At 38.4% G+C, this 15,549-nt stretch overlaps 1 protein-coding gene across 2 annotated transcripts in view; it reads right to left on the reverse strand.

Annotated features, from left to right (window-relative positions):
• The window catches only part of SCN8A (sodium voltage-gated channel alpha subunit 8), a 211,587-nt gene that overhangs the window by 59,005 nt on the left and 137,033 nt on the right, over window positions 1–15,549 (reverse strand). For both annotated transcript variants that reach the window (XM_051963581.1, XM_051963580.1), the window contains 2 exons: window positions 12,393–12,755; window positions 2,343–2,478 (listed from right to left, as the gene is read on the reverse strand). In XM_051963581.1, the coding sequence (XP_051819541.1) occupies window positions 2,343–2,478; window positions 12,393–12,755 (499 nt within the window). The remainder of the gene's footprint in view (window positions 1–2,342; window positions 2,479–12,392; window positions 12,756–15,549) is intronic.

Below are 15,549 nucleotides of genomic sequence, written 5' to 3' on the forward strand. Positions count from 1 at the left end.
GCCTTGAGGAATAGTAAGGATTTTTAAAGATAAGGAGGGAGTACATCACAGGCATGTGCAAACACAAAAAGGTGGGAGATGGAATGCAAAGTCTGGGGAATAGCTAGTACTACAGTTTGGCTGGAAGGAAGAATGTATAAGGAGGAGAATAATGAGAAAAAAGGAGAAAGTGTGACTGAAGCCAGACTGTGAAGGGCTTTAAATGCCAAATAGATGAGTTTGCATTTTAACTTAGAGGTAAAGAGAGAACTACTGGAAATTTTTGAAAAGAAGACCTATTCCATAACAAAATTACTTAGGCTATCAGGAGGATAGGTTAGTGAAGAAAAAGTCTAAAGGATGGAGACCAATCAGGAGGCTTTTCTTTCAAGGAGGACATGAAGAAAACCTGAAGAGTTAGGGAGGGAGTTCTAAATAGACAAAGGATGATGGCTCATATGAAGGCAACTAGACAACAAGTATTTGCCAGGTGCCAGGGCTAAGCACCAAAAAAAGGAGAAAACCAGCCCTCATTTTCGTCCAAAGGGAGGATATCACACACATAACACAATCAAGGCAAATGCAGGATAAATTGGAGATCATCACCAGGGGGAGGACAGAAGCCTGAAGGAACAATTGGGGAAAACAGGCTTCTTGCAGAAGGTAGGATTTGAGTGGCACCTTGAAGGGAGCACAGTAGGTGGAGCTGGGAAGGGAGAGAATTACAGGTATATGAAGTTAATGAAAACAAGGAGAGTCAGGAGATGGACTACTTTGCTCAAGAGGAAGTCTCTGGTCAGCAAATCACAGAGTCCATGGTCAAGACTGATTGAGGCAGAGAATGAACAGGGAAAGTAATCTGGTAAACAAAGTAAATTCCATCAGATAGCAACTCTGAGTCATGGGCATAAAGAGCAAGTGAGAGTTTGTACATGGAACAAGCCCTAGGCTTGGGATCCTTGGCAGATATGAATCCCTTTTTGGCACAGGTCCTCTACACCTAGTCAGATTATTTTTTGAACCTGAGTGCAGGTATTTACATTGCTCTCTCTTAAATTTTGTCATATGGATTTAGTCTACCATTCTAACTTAATGGAATGTTTTTAAATAGCTAAAGTATGATTTTAACCAAACCACTGATAAAAATGTATTAAAAAATGCAAAGAAAAGAAAAAATGGATAAGGAAGGTGCCTTGGAGTATATGACTGACTACACTTCTACTGAAAGATTGATTATATCATAAGAGTAAATCCCCAGATCCTGTTTTGTTTACTAGGCAGTGTCACATAGGAACCAATCTACTACATGGTATTCTAGCATTATTGACCAATTCACTGCAGGTACAAGTCTAGCAACAAGTTACTGCCTTTAGTTTCATCTTCTGTGTTCCCACAAAAAAATTTATTATCATTTATTTTTATTTATTTATTTATTTATTTATTTTTGTTTGTTTGAGTTTGGGGGTGGGGGAGGGGAAGGCAATTTTATTTGCTATCAAATTGCCCAAATACATTTTTTTTGAGCTAAATGAACGTAAGTGACTTGCCCAGAGTCATACAGCTACTAAGTGTCTGAGATTAGATATGAACCTGGGTCCTCCTAATTCCACAGCTGATGCTCTATCCATTGTGACATCTAGCTGACACTCAAGTATATTCTTAAGGGAAAATCCTAATGGTCATAAATAGTCAGAAGAAAAGGAATGTGGGAAGGGTGTCTGAGGGAAGGAATGCCATTTTTAATACCTTTTACTGTTTCTTTGGTCTGCATCTTTTTGGTCCTCTAAACTCTCAGTCCTCCTTTCTAAGTTATTCATAAGAAAGATGGCACAAAGGACAAAGAGAATTGGGACTGGAGTCAGAAGTGGGTTCAAAGCTTCTGACATTGATGGGCAAGCAGTATGATAGTGGGTAAGTCACAGCCTCTGTGAACCTCTCAGAGGGGAAGAAGGTGATGATACCCACAGGGCTGCTGTAGGAGGAATACACTCTGTAAACCTCAAGGCACACTATAACTATGAGATCATACAGGACAACTGTGAAGTGCTAGGTAAATGGGAATTATTATAAGTCCTTGTTCATTTCTGCCTCCCATACTTTCTGTAGGTCCTCCCTTCTGTTTCAATGACTATGGATATGCTCAAATCAGGGAAGATTCAGTTCCAGTAGGGACTACACAAATACAAATTCAAGAATGGAACTCTGGCTGGTCTCCACAAATACAGAATTCTAACTTTCTAAGACTCATACTATGAAGGGGAATATACATGTGTATGCACATGCATGCGCACACACATGCAAACACATCCCCAGCCCCACTCCACATGTGCGTACTGTCTAGATTTCGATTACAGAGTACATACCTTCTACCAGCGTATTTGTAACAACACTCATGACACTGTTGACTCTGTCCTTCCGTCCATATGAAGCATTCAGCTGGTTCATAGAAACTAAGAGAGATCCAGGGCCTTTCTTCTTAATTTCCACCTCAGTTGTTGCCTGCAAAATTACCAAGTCGGGTGAGTGGGGCCTTTTAACAGGCAGGCCTTACTAGGTGGACACATCAGTGTTAGCAAAGGTTTAAGCCTTTCATCTCACCTCTAATCTGGTTTTAGAACTTTATATGCTACATAAACTAACTCCAGTGATAATAGATTTTCAGTAGTCTTTAGACCAACGAGGTTAAGTTGTTTAAGGGTCTCCTGGGAAATATGTCTCATCCTTAAGTGAAGCTAGGAATCTGGCTACCCAGAGACCACTGTATAGTGAACAAAACTTTTGGGGGGAAAAGAAAATAAGCCAACCTAATTTCTTTGAGAGTCATCAGATTAATGGGCTAATCCCAACACAATGGATATAATGGGCTTTCCCATACCCAATCTCAAGGTATTTGATTAGGAATGAATTAGCCAAAAAAAAAAAAAAAAAAAAAAAAAAAAGGAATGAATTAGCCATCAAATTCTTATAACATAAATTTTTCTTAGCTTTCATCTCAGCCCTTGATCTTACCAAATATCATTGGTTTAACTTCACCATGTATGAAAAAACTAGAACTACTGGCAAATTCTTGGTCAACAACTGCCCGACCACAGTAATGGTTGCTACGACTATTACAATCAAGTCAGTCCATCTAAGATATATACTTTAATCTGGAATATAAGGAAATATGGACAAAATAAACACATTTAAAAAAAATTATTCAGCTTTTAACAAAGGCTATAACACTTATTTTACTTTTCCCTGTGGGGAGAGAAGAAAAGAAAAGGTTCTAGAAGTAGCTGTCAAATTCAAATTATGTTATTGTAACTGCTCATTAATCAAATACCAACAAAATTAAAAATTCTAAGAAATCCATCACCAATCCATTCTCCAGGAGCATGTTTTCCAGGCCCATCCTGTGGCAGCATTAGGATGGTAAAGAATAGTAAAGACACAAATATGTATTTTAGCTTTCCTTCTTTGCACTCTGTAAACTCCTGATCTTTCTGTATCCAAATTGGCTTCAATGCAACCAATATGCCTTCTGGTCTTGTAGCTCATGTCTAGCACAGCGCAAGAATCTTTGACAAGTATCATCCAAAGTACAAAGAAGGGAATTGTTTGCAAAGGGCTGGAGGGGAATATTTCTGAGTAAAGTCCAACAGGGCCTTACTGTGTAGAAAGGACATAAAAGCTAGACAAAAGCAGAATGTCTTTACTTTAGCATATACATTAGACTTACTGCTTTAAAGTCAACAGGAAGATGTTTTCTAGCAGATGCTAAGTTTATCATTTATTACCTGGATGACTTTGGGCATCATTCCTCTGAGATTCAACTTCTATGTGTACAAAATGGTACCAGAGGACAAATCCTCTTTTGCCATTTCCAGCATCTGTAGCAAGGTACATGATTTCCAGTGCTATAGAAATCAGGGTAATCAGATAACTATGCTCCTTTTCTTCTTTCTCTCTCTCTTTCTTTTTCTACACCAGTCATTTTCAAATGGCCACAGAAAGCAACAAACTCTTGTTTTGTAGAAGTAACTTGTAGAAGTAATAATTGTTACTTCTAGATAGCTATTATACTGGCAGTAATTCATATTCACAATGATAATCCTGAAGTACTAGAAGATCTATCCTGATCTGCATGGGTGCTTTAAACTGGTTTGCCCTGCCTTAAAGCTTGGTGGCCCCCCTTTTCTGAAGGGCTCACCAAAATGATGCTGAACATAGTGCTAATATTAGTAGAATCCACTGTTACACAGGATTCCATAGCTTAAGAGATTGCTTTTCCTAGTGACTGGCAGGACACATCATGTTCTGCCTTACCCAGCAATTTACCCTTCTAAGTGATATTAAAGAAATTTTACAGAATGAATTATATGAAGTCACCTGCTACAGCCCCACAATCTGTTCCCTGATCAGGGTAGTTATATTTACTTGCAAAAGAGAAAGCACTCTATTTTTAAAAAGAGAGAAATAGTAAAATCACTAGGAACTCAAATTCTTCAAGCACTTTCCAGAAGGGAAAAAGTAAAAAAGTAATTATTTCAAGTAAACTTATTTTCATTTCTTCCAATACCAAATGCCAAGTTTTCCTGAAATATAAAATTTATCAGACCTCTGATGTTTTTAGATTGTCTTTTTTCTTGAGTGAAAGGGATGGGGACTGGACCTGTGATTTCATCATGAGAGAGAATGCCCCAATGAGGGAAGTTCTTCTACAGATGCAGGTTGGCATTTTCTTGAAGTTTACTGTTTTAGTCTCTAGTTGCCTCGGTCATTGACAAATTAAGTGACTTGCCTAGGGTCACACAATCATTTTGTATCAGAAGGTAAATTTGAACTTGAGCCTTCCTAGGTCAGCATTCTACTAGCTGTGTCATTTGATTTCTCTCTCTAAGATATTCTGCAGATGGCAAGCCATTTGTGTTCTATCATTTTGTGGTTTCCTCCCTTCCTTCCTCCTTCCCTCTTTCCTGAGCTGAATGATTTTATAGCACTTCAGCATCAGAAGTCAATTAATGAACCACATATCCAAAAATAAGAATCGATTGGCTCCCTGACAATTTCATCCTTTCCTCCAATTTCTGATGAAGAGATGACTCTTACCTTGCTAACACCAGCTCCTTTACATGTATCCTCTAGCCCTTCTTCTCTTTCAATACTTCTCCAGGGGATGATTCCTTCATCTAATTTTTAATTTTCTTCATCTAGTAGTTTTCCCTGCTGCCTACAAACATGCTCGAGTCTCGAATCTCTCTCCAACCTCTCTATCCTTTCCCATACTTGATAGGTATCATTTTATATATCTCTATGTATTATCTGTATATCTAATTCCTATATATCTCTTCTCCCTATCTCCTTGAAAAAGCTGTCTTCTCTTTGCCTCTCCTCCCACTCAGCTCATTCTCTTTTAAACCCTTTGAAATCTGGTTTCTGGTTTTTTATCACTCAACTGAAACTATTCTTACCAGTGTTCTCCTGAGTAACAATTTTAAGAATCTCTCCTCAATTCTCACCTTTCACAACCTGTCTGCAGCATTTGAGAGGGCTGTATGCCCTCTTCTCCCAGATATTTTCTCCAGTTTTCATGAAATTACTCTCTCCTAGCTCTCAGTAGCTATTAGACTGCCCTTTCTCAGTTTGTTGGATCACAATCTAGGGCAAGCCTACAAACTTTGGTGTCCTCCAACGTTAGGTCCTGAGCTTCTCTATTTTCTCTATTCACTCTCTCACTTGCTGACCTCATGGCTTCTATGAGCTCTGCCAGATTTATATCTTCAGTCCTAGTTTTGTTTTTTGTTTTTTTGGGTGAGCTCTGGTCATGTGTCTTTAAGCTGCCTATTGATGTTTCAAATTCAAAATTCATCCTTCTTCTAAGTTCTCTCTTTTTCTTTTAAGGTTATCACCATCATTCTCATACTCCAAGCTTACAACCTTGATGTGTCATTCTTGATGTCTCATTCTCACTTATTCTACAAATCCAAGCAATTGCCAACCCATATTATTTCTATCTCTACAACATTTCTGGCATCTTTTCTTTCCAGTTCTATAGACACCACTCTTGTTCAGGGGCCCACATCACTTTTTACCCGGACTGCTACAAGAGTCTCTTAATTGGTATTCCTAATCTTGAGTCTTTCCCTATTCCAAATCATCCTTCACATAGCCGCCAAAATGATTTTCTAAAAGTCACCCTTCTATTTAATTAATTCCAGTGGTTCTCTATTACTTTTAGGATCAAATATATATTTCTTGGTTCCTCTGGAACTCTGAGATCCCATTATGTTGTTCCTTACACAACATTATACCCTGTCATTTCCTCACCTTTACATGTGAGGCACTTTTGTCTCTTAGAATCACTAATTTCCTTCCAAATTCAGCTCAAACAAGACCTCCTAATTCAAGGTCATTTCTGATTTTCTATACCTGGTTAGGTCTTCTCTCTCCTCTCCCTCCCCGACCAGACTTAACTCAAGATTCCTTTGTATTTGTTATTGACAAAACAGTATATATATGTATATGTGTGTGTGTGTGTGTGTGTGTGTGTGTGTGTGTGTGTGTATACCAGTATAAGTATACTTTGTCTACTCTGTGAGAATATAAGCTCCTTGAGGATAGGGACTGTTTCCCTTTTATATTTATATTCTTAGAATCTTGAACAGTGTCTGGCAGACAGTAGGTATTAAACACTTGTTGTGTGTGTGTGTGTGTGTGTGTGTGTGTGTGTGTGTAACACATACACATATACACACATACACATATACACACATATGTATGTATATATTTCCCCCTCCTTCTCAATGATAACTGTAATTTTCAGACTATAGTTCCATAAGGGGCTTATGACTTCTAAGGTGAAGACAGAAAAGATAAGACTCATGAATGGGGCAATCAAGCCTGGAAATTTTGAAATTCAGAAATCAAAGGAATAAAACCCTCATGGTTTTCCATTGTGGGTCACTCAAAATGTGTGATTTAATCAATCACACAGAATAAGACAAACACACACAAAAAGAAGACGCCTTTATGGAGGCCAGGTATAATAAGAATTAACTAGAATAAATCCTCCTATACTCTGAATAACTATTTTCTTGGTTATGTCTAGGAATCAATGGATCTAATTTTTCTGAAAAGGGGAAAAAATGCTGATCGAGCCACCAAATTATGTCTTTCTACTCTTAAGGCAGCTAATGGGGACTGAGTCACTTATCTGATATCAAGTCCATAAAAAGCTTATTAAATCCTCTGCAGAAATTCTGAAGTGGGAAGTGAAACAATACTTTATATATTGGACACCTATGATGCACCTCAGAAGAGTAACCTCTTTCTACAAGGATCAGGACTAGTAAATAACTAATCTATTTGAGTGCCATGACTCCAATTAGAGGGCTACCCATGACTTCAGGGGATTGCATTCAAAAGGATCCTCTTTTAAAGGGATCCACCCAAAAGACAAATTATATCTTTAAATCCATCAAATAAACACCTGACTCTTGGTTATTCAAGGAATCCAATTCACAAGTCATACAGGTACCTTCTCTTTAACAGAATATATTTTAGTTAGTCATCACCCAGTTAACTAGCAACTCACTGCAGAAAAGGCAAGGGAGCTGAAAGAATGTTATTTGAAGAAATGCATTTTTATCCTAAATACTTCTCATTAGATTTGGTGAGAAAGAAAGCCATACTATCAGAAAGAAGTTTTTAAAAAATTTCAATGGATTTTAATCATCTAAATTCCTTTAACTTCCATTACCTCTGATAATAGGGAACATCTATGCAAATGGATTTTTCAAGTGGGGCTTAAAAAAAAAAGATTGTTTTAAGCATTTAACAAGCAAAATGTTTCTAAGGAAATATAAAGGAGGTTATTCTATCTGGATAATTAATGTTTCTACAAAAAGGCCTTCAGCAGGTCACCAAAATTAAACAGACCTGGGTTTTAAAAGTCTAAAAAGCTCCAGAACATAGATTTTTGTCTAAGTGACTTCCTGAAAAAGGGAATCTTTACTTCCCCAGACCCAAAAGTAAAATAGATGACATCAACTTTTTAATATTTCAATTCAGAATAAATTAGTCTAAATTAGTCTAAGTGTCAAGACTGAAAGTTTGCATACAGCTAACAGTCGATGATCTGTGTATGATTTAATTATGTAATAGATTACCCACAGCAACATTTTAATTCTAGAAGCTTCCCCCTACATCTAGTCCATTCTTGAAGTAGCTTCCTCATCAATTGGTGTGAACTGAGGAGACACTGTAGCAATGGGACACATCAATCCTGCACTTGCCCCTTGCAAAAACAAAACAAAACAAAACAAAACACCATAAAGCATATCTATCTTCCTCTTATCCAGTCTCACAAGAATACTACTCAGACACAACTACTCTGAGTAACAAACATATCAATTCTTCCCCTTTCAGTCTCTGTTGATGAATAGCTAGTTGCTTAAATGTAAGCCAATCTCCCATTCTCTCATCCAATCTCAATACTACTGCTTTCCTATCCCACTTTGACTCTTCTGGCCTCCTCCATTGTGTTCCTTGGAATTCCTTCTCCAAAGCTAGATTTCTTTCTTGTCTCTTTCTACCTACTTACAGAGAACTGGCTACTCCCCAGATTATACTACACTTTCTCTCATTACTCCTTTTCCCCGTTCCTCAATAACAATCTAGTCCTGGAAGAATGGGAATATGTCTTGTACCCCATTGTTTCTAGTATTCAGCAATATCTCCTCTTTTGAGGTTCTCTCTATTCAAATTTATTTACCCCATCAAGAGTCTACTTGTGGACCAGAAGGTTTTGTAAGGGTCAATGTTGAAAAACTACCCATGCATATGTTTTGTAAATAAAAAAAAAAATTATTTAAAAAAATGGGAAAAAAAAGAGTCTACTTGAAGTTATATATTAACCTCTAAGATATCTTCACCCATTTCTCAGGAAATTCAGCTCAGTTTTCGTTTCCATCCCAACTGCTAAGTACCCTAAATTTCCAGTTCCTCAATATTATCAGTTCCCATGAGCTACACTTCCACTCCATCTTAGCTATGCACAGGATGGTCCCCTCTTTGATTTTGCTATCTAAATGAATTAAAAGCATGGCACTGCATTGAATGAAACATCAGTGATATGATACCTGATTTTTATTAAATATAATTCTTACTTTATGCCAGGAACAAAAATATAGTTGCCATAAAAATAGAGATGATACAATATTATAAAAGATTAATATTTAAGAATCAATTTGAGGATCACTAGTGGTCTCTGAACTAGTCTTTTATACCTCTAGTATAAAATTTTGAATATATTCTAAATAATCAAGAAAAGGGAAGGCAAGCTTTAGTTGCAGGATTATCAGTTCTGAAGCTACCTATTGAATTTTAGCCAAAGAGGATATCAAATAGAATCTGGTACCACTCCTATCTTCACATACAAATATCTCACTCTTCCAAGTTATGATTATTTTGTTTTCCTGATCCAAAGAAACAGATCTGTTATTTGATCATTCTCACTGCAAAGCAAACTTTTAACATCTAATCTGAAAATAGTTTTCTTCTGGATTGGAAGCACTTGGGGATGCCAGCCCTGTCCTGATCACCTGCTTGATTCTGAATTTAACTGCTGTTTGAGCGGACACTCCACACTGCTGACATCATCATCATCAGATTCAGCAGTCTGTGCCAAATGCCATCCTTCTTTCTCTCTTAGCAGAGTAAGGCTCTTCCATAAGAATCTGCTAAACTGACTCCCCAATTTCACGCCCACATCACACATTGCACATGCTGCTTTAAAACCTGCTCCTATGCCTTCAAGCAGGGATTCAAGTATCTTCTTACAACAGAGATCATTTTCCTTTCTAGACTTTTCTCTTTAAAAGAAAATTACTAAATCTAATCTGGCCTATTGGCCACCAAAATTCAATTTGATTCCCCTCCTGCCACCTCCTTTCAACATAGGAAATTCCTATTTTTGAAAGCTATATTATTCTTTGTTATCAGCTTCTTCACTTGTTACCCTATTTATCTGGGAATTCAAAGTTTAGCTACAGATATAGAATTTATAAAAACCAACCAAAAATGGAACTGAAAAGACAATTAAAAAGGTTTTTCTTTTAAACTGACTGCTTAATTTATCTGGGATCCTAGGCATATCAAGTAACAATTTATTTCTCAAGATCAACCATACAAAACAACTATCTTCTACATCAATAATTCTATTTTGTTAAAAAGGTGGGGTGGGGGAGGCTGGGAAGCCAGAGCCTCCACTTATTCCAAATAATGGAGCTGACTTAAATAAAAAGTTTATCCTATATATGAAACCATCCATATAAGTTGAGTTGCCCTATACACATGCATCATGCTAATTAGAGGAGCTGTGTCTCCATGCCATGTTAGAGGGAACTGAGGTATTAGAATAAAGTACACTGACATGCTATTTGAAGGAATTTAATACCAACCGAGGGAGGAGTGAGGAAAGTCAGGAAGCAAGAAGTGGAAGGAACCAGGGCTAATTAGGTGCCAAGAATTTAAAATTGAAAAAATAAATTAAACAGCTTGGAATTGAAAAACCAGTCAGAAAAAAAATGGCTTCCACTTTCCAACAAATATGCTTAATCTCATTCATGGATGATTTTATGTATGTACATGTAACTCTTTTTGCAGCCTAACATCTATTATACTTCATTTTCTGTTTTCCTTCCCTCCTTTCTCCAGATATATGTTCCTGTCCCAATTCCTCACTTTTTCCCAACTCCCCACTTTTTTCTCTTTTGGGATCTTTTCTCTTTCAAACTTTTTTGAAAACCCTGTTTAATGCTGATCATTCTATTTTTGTCCTCTTTTCTCTCCAGGCTTCCCACATGACACTCAATCATCCTTAGATATCTTAGCTCATTCTTGTGGAGAAGACTTAAAAATTAGTAAAAATTAATGAAGCAGTTAAAAAAAAGTTTTGTTTTGTTTTTTGTTTTGTTTTTTTAAGGTAAGAGAAGTTTTAAATTCCAAGCTGTTTTCCTAGGAGGTCCAAAACAATTAGTTCAGGAAGAAGAGGCAATGATAGTTTTCATTTGGTTCAGATTCTGTCATTATTGTGACAAACCCAATCTCATTCCATCAGAGCATCATCCGCTGGGCCAGAGGCATTCAGTCAAAGCAAGTGAAGGAACTAAAAGTGACAGGCACACAAATAAAGGGAAAAATGTGAGAAGCTGGAGAGAGACAGAGACTCAGACAGAGATACACAGAGTTATAGAGAGGAGAGACAGAGGATAAGGAGATGGAGGAGAGAAAGAAGAGAGGAGAGAGAAGAATGGGATGAGAAAAAGGGGGGAGAAGGAAAAGAAATAGGAGAGAAAGAGAGCATCAAAGAGAGACAGAGTTATGGAGGGAAGAGATAGAGGATAAAGAGACAGAAGGAGAAAAAAAAAAGGTAAGAGGGGGAAAACAGATGTGGGAGAGAAAGGAGAAGGAGAGGAGGGAAAGAAATAGAAGGAAAGAAAGAGAGAGTCAGAGAGAAAAAGAGAGACACACAGAGTTATAGAGAGGACAGACAGGACAAAGAGACAGGAGAGAAAAAAAGATGAGAGAAGAGAGAAGGATGGGGAAGAGAAAAGAGAGGAGGAGGGGGGAAAGAAATAGAAGAGAGAAAGAGACAGTCAGAGAGAGACAGAAAAAGAGAGAGACACACAGTTATAAAGAGGAGAGACAGAGGCAAAGAGACAGAAGGAGAGAAAGAAAAGATACGAAAGGGAAAAAAGGATGAGGGAGAGAAAGGAGAAGGGGAGAAGGGAAAGAAATAGGAGAGAAAGTGAGAGAAAAAGAGAGAGAGAGACACGGAGTTATAGAGAGGACAATCAGAGAGAACAGAAAGTAGAAAAACAAAGATAGAAGTGAAGTTTGGGGTAGGATGATGGGGGAGACGATGAGAGAGACAGAGACAAAGAGAAAGATAGAGAAAGAGAGAGACAGAGACAGAGAGAGAGAGAGAGTGTCAGAGAAAGAGAGAGGGAGGAAGGGAAAAAGGGAGGGAGAGAGGGAAGGAGAGAGGGAAGGAAAGGGGGAGAGAGACAGAGAGAGAGAGTGAGAGAGTGACAGGGGGGGGAGGAGAAAGGGGGAGGGAAGGAGGGAGAGAGAATGTTGAATAGGAAGGCAGATGAGATGAAAAATGGAGGGAAATAATGGGCCAGTAAAAGAAGAGGAGGATGGAAAGGGTGAATTCGAGAGATGAAAACAGAGAAAAGAGAAGAAAAGGAAAACAGAGAAATACATAGAGACGGAAGGGCTCAGATAAACAAAGAGACAGACACAAAGGGCAGGCAGGGAGGAAGGCCTGGAAAACGAGGGAGAAAGGGAGCGATGGCCATGCCTAGCCTGGGTCTATCCATTTACTTCCTTACACTGTTATCGGTAGCTGCCTTATCTATTTTCACCTCAGGCAGAAGTCGCCCTGGGGCCATGGGTCCAGGCCCCCCGATGAGGGACACCACTCCGTTGCAGTCCACCGTGCTGTTACGTTTGATGCTGCGGCGCAGACTGGGAAAGATGCGGGAGGAGCGGCTGCCCTGGCTGTAGCCACTGTAGCCGCTGTAGCTGCTGCGCCGCTCGTGGGCCCGGATGGGGATGAAGAGTGAGTCTCGGCGACCTTCGCTTTCCTCCACTGTGCTGTGCTCATCATCAGCAAACTCGTTCTCCGAACCAGGGTCTCGGAACCTGCCGGGGGTCTTAAAGCTGAAGATGCTGCTCTTGCTGTTGTGGCGAGAAAGGAATGGGGAACCCGGAATGCTGAGCAGCGACTGTGGGAGCCAAAGAGGGAAAGAGTGAGGGGTGTGTGTGTCGGGATCTCCAGCATCAGAACACAAAGCAGAGGCCATTGGGCAGGCAGCCCCCTACCCTCTCCAGCCTTCTACCCCCTGTCAGTAAATACCCCCTCCAGTGTCCTATCCCTGCCAGCATTCACAGGGACCTTACTACAAGGTTCCACTTCTGTGTCTTGGACCCTTCCAATAATGTCCCAATTTGTATTCTTCTCCACTGTATTTTTACCCAACACTTTTGACTTCTAATCTAATCCATTTTGTCTGGAATGTTTCCTACACTCACAACTCTTTGCCTCTGATGTTCAGTTCTTTCTAGACTCTGGGTCTTTCTAAGCTGCTTAAAATGAACTGAAAGGAATCAATGACTTTGATCAGGAGAAGTAATAACAAAGAAACCACAAAATTATAAACAGCTCTTTTGTAAAAGTGATTGTTTATCATAAGACTGACCATACATTGTCAACTTTTAATCATACATGCCGATAACATTTAATGTGGATTATTGAAAAACGAGTTTATCATAAAATTCATAAGATGGTTTGGGACCCTTGTCCCATTTTTCATAGCAAGTTCCTTTTCTCTGGAGATTATGGCTCTGGTAGGATAGTTATGCATGATTTTTCATTATACCAATGTTCCTTTACACTGAGGTATATAATTAAATATTAACTACCTCTTTTCTATGTCATATATTTTGTAGGATGGACAATGCTAAGGCAAATTATTGTACCATAACTAATGAAACAGATTATTCTTGGTCCTACAGGAACTGGCAAGAAAGCTACTGACCTATTTCACAAAGTATGCTACAGGTTCTAATCAGGATGTTAAGACAGAAAATGAGAAATCCAAGTTGAAGAAAATTGATTTCCTATTCTACCCTGGAAAACTGACACAGTAAAAAATGATGCTTTTCCCTAGGTCCATCCCCAGTTGGGTAGAGCACAATACTCATGATAAAAACAGAAGCTTATATTTATGCAATGCTTTCTAATTTTCCCCTAAAGAAGCCATGATGTTATAAGTGACAATAAGTCATGAGTTAGATAGGACTATGCATCAACTCAAAAATGGATTTAAGCAATCAAGTCCAGTTGTTGAGTCTAGTAAACTTTACTTTTTTATTTTTGATTAGATAAATGTCTCACCTTAGAAGAACTCAGAAATAGGTAGGTGTCGTCTTCTAATATTTGAAGGGTTTAATATAAGTTAAAGATCTACCATGTCAAAGAGGAATCAGACATGTTTTGTATGGCCATGTAGGCAGAACCAGCAGGAGCAAGTAGCAATTACAAAGGTGCAAATGTAGGCTTGATACCAAGAAAAGTTTGATAATAATGAGGGCTAGTCACAAAGTGCAGGGCAGCCCACAGAGATGGTGGACCCTCTCTCCTTACAGGTCTTCAGGCACGGGATGGATGACGATCTGTTGGCTAGGTTTACAGCATCTGAAACATACTGCTTGAGATTTCAAGAAGCCTAACTACTTGACCACTTGCCCTTTCTCTCCAATGTTTTGGGACTCCATTGTGTCTCTCCAAATCTCCAGTCCAAACCATAAAAAACATAAGTCCCAGGATAGAGAAAAATAACCTTACTGCACTCCTAAAGTAAGTTACCACAGGTAATTATGTGCTCTATGAATCTATAATTTCTAAGGGGAGAAAATCAAGAAGTGAATGTTTTCATGCAGTCAAAAGACCAGTTTTATTTGTGAGCGAGGGGACAATCAAGGCACCTTCTGCTAAAACACATACATTAATCATAAGTGCTTTGGCAGCAAAAAGCTAGCAACACCTCTATAATTTCACAGTACCAAGGCTCTCATTAAATGATCCAAAGATGGCTCTCTTAATTATAATAATGTTTTGATTTACACACGCACACACACACACGCACACACACACTCACTGTACCTCGAATGAATGCACAAAAAAATAGAAAAAGAAGGTAAAGCAAATTAGATATGATTTCTGAGCATAAAAGGGACCAGAATGGGGTGAGGTCAGAATCCTAACATTCGAGAAGAAATATAATGCACCCTGACAATGAGTCATTCTAGGAAGAAAGAGCGAGTCTGGACAGAATGCTACATAAGGGGAACCTCTGCTGCATCAGAATGTCTAAAACACTTCAGCATTTCTTTGTAGCAGAAAAAAACTGTCATGGCCTAGAGAAAACCATTTGACTCAAAAGAGATATTTGTGCCCACAGAAACACTAGCAATTATCCTGAGGTGATACTAAGAAGAACAATCATCTGGTATAATGGAAAGAGTAGAAGATAGCAAGTGAGATGGAAGTTTCTCCTAATCTACTTTTCAGTTTTCTGATTGACTTAAATGGGGTCAAGCCTGGGTCAAAAAAGCTACTAAGAGAACCATATATTCCTAGGAAATGATGAGAAAAGAGAAAATTCTATCAGGTTAGGATACTCTCAGTTGTAGAAACCCCCCTGAAGAAGCAAGGTGGTAATTTGTCTAGAATTTGCCATCTTAAGACTGCAGAGTAAAAGATTTGCTTATAGTCCTTTGGACAGTGTTGGCAGAAGCTAAAGACCATCCAAGGCCAATTGATCCTTTATCCATTAAAGTAGTGATATTAAACTCAAATAGAAACAGGGACCATTAAATATACATAAAGATCTTGGAAGCTCTATATTGTCTTAGAAAATCACATACTAAGATTGTTTATCTTCTGTATTTACATTTATTTTGTTAAATATTTCCCAACAGCATTTTAGTCTGGTTTGAGCAATGAGTGTTTAATAT

This window comes from Antechinus flavipes, chromosome 5 (genome assembly GCF_016432865.1).
Source record: "Antechinus flavipes isolate AdamAnt ecotype Samford, QLD, Australia chromosome 5, AdamAnt_v2, whole genome shotgun sequence".
In the NCBI taxonomy this organism is placed as follows: domain Eukaryota; kingdom Metazoa; phylum Chordata; class Mammalia; order Dasyuromorphia; family Dasyuridae; genus Antechinus; species Antechinus flavipes.